General features: G+C 27.5%; 1 protein-coding gene across 1 annotated transcript in view; it reads left to right on the forward strand.

Moving 5' to 3' along the window:
• Positions 1-236: 236 nt before the first annotated feature.
• The window catches only part of SMSr (Sphingomyelin synthase related), a 2,527-nt gene continuing 579 nt past the window's right edge, over positions 237-2,184 (forward strand). Inside the window, exons 1-5 of the mRNA XM_011496774.1 lie at positions 237-582; positions 756-1,084; positions 1,200-1,343; positions 1,584-1,738; positions 1,846-2,178. Coding sequence (XP_011495076.1) covers positions 280-582; positions 756-1,084; positions 1,200-1,343; positions 1,584-1,738; positions 1,846-2,178 — 1,264 coding nt within the window. The 5' untranslated portion in view covers positions 237-279. The remainder of the gene's footprint in view (positions 583-755; positions 1,085-1,199; positions 1,344-1,583; positions 1,739-1,845; positions 2,179-2,184) is intronic.

Below are 2,184 nucleotides of genomic sequence, written 5' to 3' on the forward strand. Positions count from 1 at the left end.
GAAATTACTTTAGACAAAGGTAAATTATTATGACTAATCTAGATGACATTCTATTTACATCTTAGTACTTTTATTCCTTTATTACAATAGTCATGTTAAAACATTTTGATTTTACTATAACATACGTGTCATTTAGCCAATTAAATTTTTATTATAATTTTATTATTAATATAATATACGTTTTATTTGGTTAACATATTAAGGAAAAAATATTTTAATAAATGCCTTGATATAGGTTTTTAAATAAAAGAAGAACATAAATTGACTTCTAAAGACAAAATGAGATCAAAAAATATAATAGAGTGGAGTGTCCATGATGTTATAAATTGGCTTGAGCAGAGTGGTCACCATAAATTTTTAGAAATATTTGAGTTTTTTAAGGTCAATGATATTGACGGGAAAGCATTGTTAACACTCACAGAAGATGATTTAAAAACAATGAATCCATGTAGAATTGGTGCGATTAAAAGACTGCATATTAGTATCAAACAGTTGCAAAGGGATAATGTAGCGTTGTTAATAGAACTGGGTCATATAGAGTCATTTGCTACACAACATTTGTTTGGTCCTAAGAGTAACGATGTAAGTATTTTTCAATATATCAATTAAGAATATTTTTATTTTATTGCTATTTTTATTATATTGTAATAATTATTATTTATATTCTTTATAAACAGATAATAAGTCAATATTATGTACTCAAGTTTTTTGGATAAATTTATTTCTTTCGTCAAAATTTTCACTTTGCATATTAGGTAATTTTAGGTAGTGGAATGAACGATGGCTCCATTGAACATGAATTCTATTCTACATCAATTTCTGAAGACGGAACTGCTTCTCACTTACCTCCTGAGATTTGGAAAACATTTATTAGTTTAGGATATTTATTTATTGTTACGTGGATTACCGCATTTGTGATGGTTATAGTACACGATAGAGTGCCTGATATGAAAAAGTATCCACCATTACCAGACATTTTTTTAGATAATGTGCCACATATACCTTGGGCCTTTGATATGTGTGAAATAACTGGGACATTACTCTTTGCTATATGGCTACTTGTTCTTATTTTTCATAAATATAGGTAAATTAAAACAATCGAATTTATTAAGCTTTTAATAAATCAGGATGAATTGAAACTTATTAAGAAAAATTAATATAAAGAACTGTTATCATTTGGTATCCTGTATTCACTTTAGGTTTATATTGTTACGAAGATTTTTTGCTTTATCAGGGACAGTTTTTTTATTAAGATGTGTCACAATGATAATTACTTCACTTTCTGTACCAGGAGCACATTTACAATGTCAGCCAAGAAATATTCCTAATGTGGATTTATCTATGTAAGTAAACGCTAATTCGTAACATAATTATGTGTTTTTTCTTTTTTCTTTTTCTTTTTTTTTATAATTAATGACAATTTCCTTTTCTGAAAAATACATAGCTGTTATTGTATATTAAGACTATACATTTGCACTATTTTTAAAGACATTCGAAAAATTTTGATGTAATAAATCAAGACAATAAGCATTGTTACTGTATCACTTTATAAATAATTTAAATTATGTATATTTAAATTTCAGCAGTTTCTATAATGAACTTTATAATAAGATTGAAATGGCTTATGTGATATGGCGGGGTGCTGGTATGTCAATTCAAGGAGTTAGAACTTGCGGAGATTATATGTTTAGTGGACACACCGTAGCACTAACAATGCTGAACTTCTTTATTACAGAATGTAAATATATATTATTATTTCCTTCTTTTGTCACTTAATGCGCAATTCATTCGTTATTTAAAATATTAACGAATAAGTTTTAAATTTTATCAAATTGAATATTGCAGATACTCCAAGGCAGCTTTATTTTGTTCACACGTTTACATGGATGCTCAATATGTTTGGTATTTTTTTCATACTCGCTGCACATGAACATTACTCCATTGATGTTTTCGTTGCGTTTTATATTACTTCCCGGTTATTTTTATACTACCACACATTAGCAAATAATCAAGCATTAATGCAGCGAGATTCGAATAGAACGAGAATTTGGTTTCCGTTATTCAGTTTCTTTGAATCATCTGTGGATGGAATTATTCCAAATGAATATGAAACACCATCGATAATTATTTATAATATGATCAGCACCATTAAAGAAGTTTGCAATTATATTCGATTATGCTTGA

This window comes from Ceratosolen solmsi, unplaced genomic scaffold (assembly GCF_000503995.2).
Source record: "Ceratosolen solmsi marchali unplaced genomic scaffold, CerSol_1.0 scaffold29, whole genome shotgun sequence".
NCBI classification, from domain to species: domain Eukaryota; kingdom Metazoa; phylum Arthropoda; class Insecta; order Hymenoptera; family Agaonidae; genus Ceratosolen; species Ceratosolen solmsi.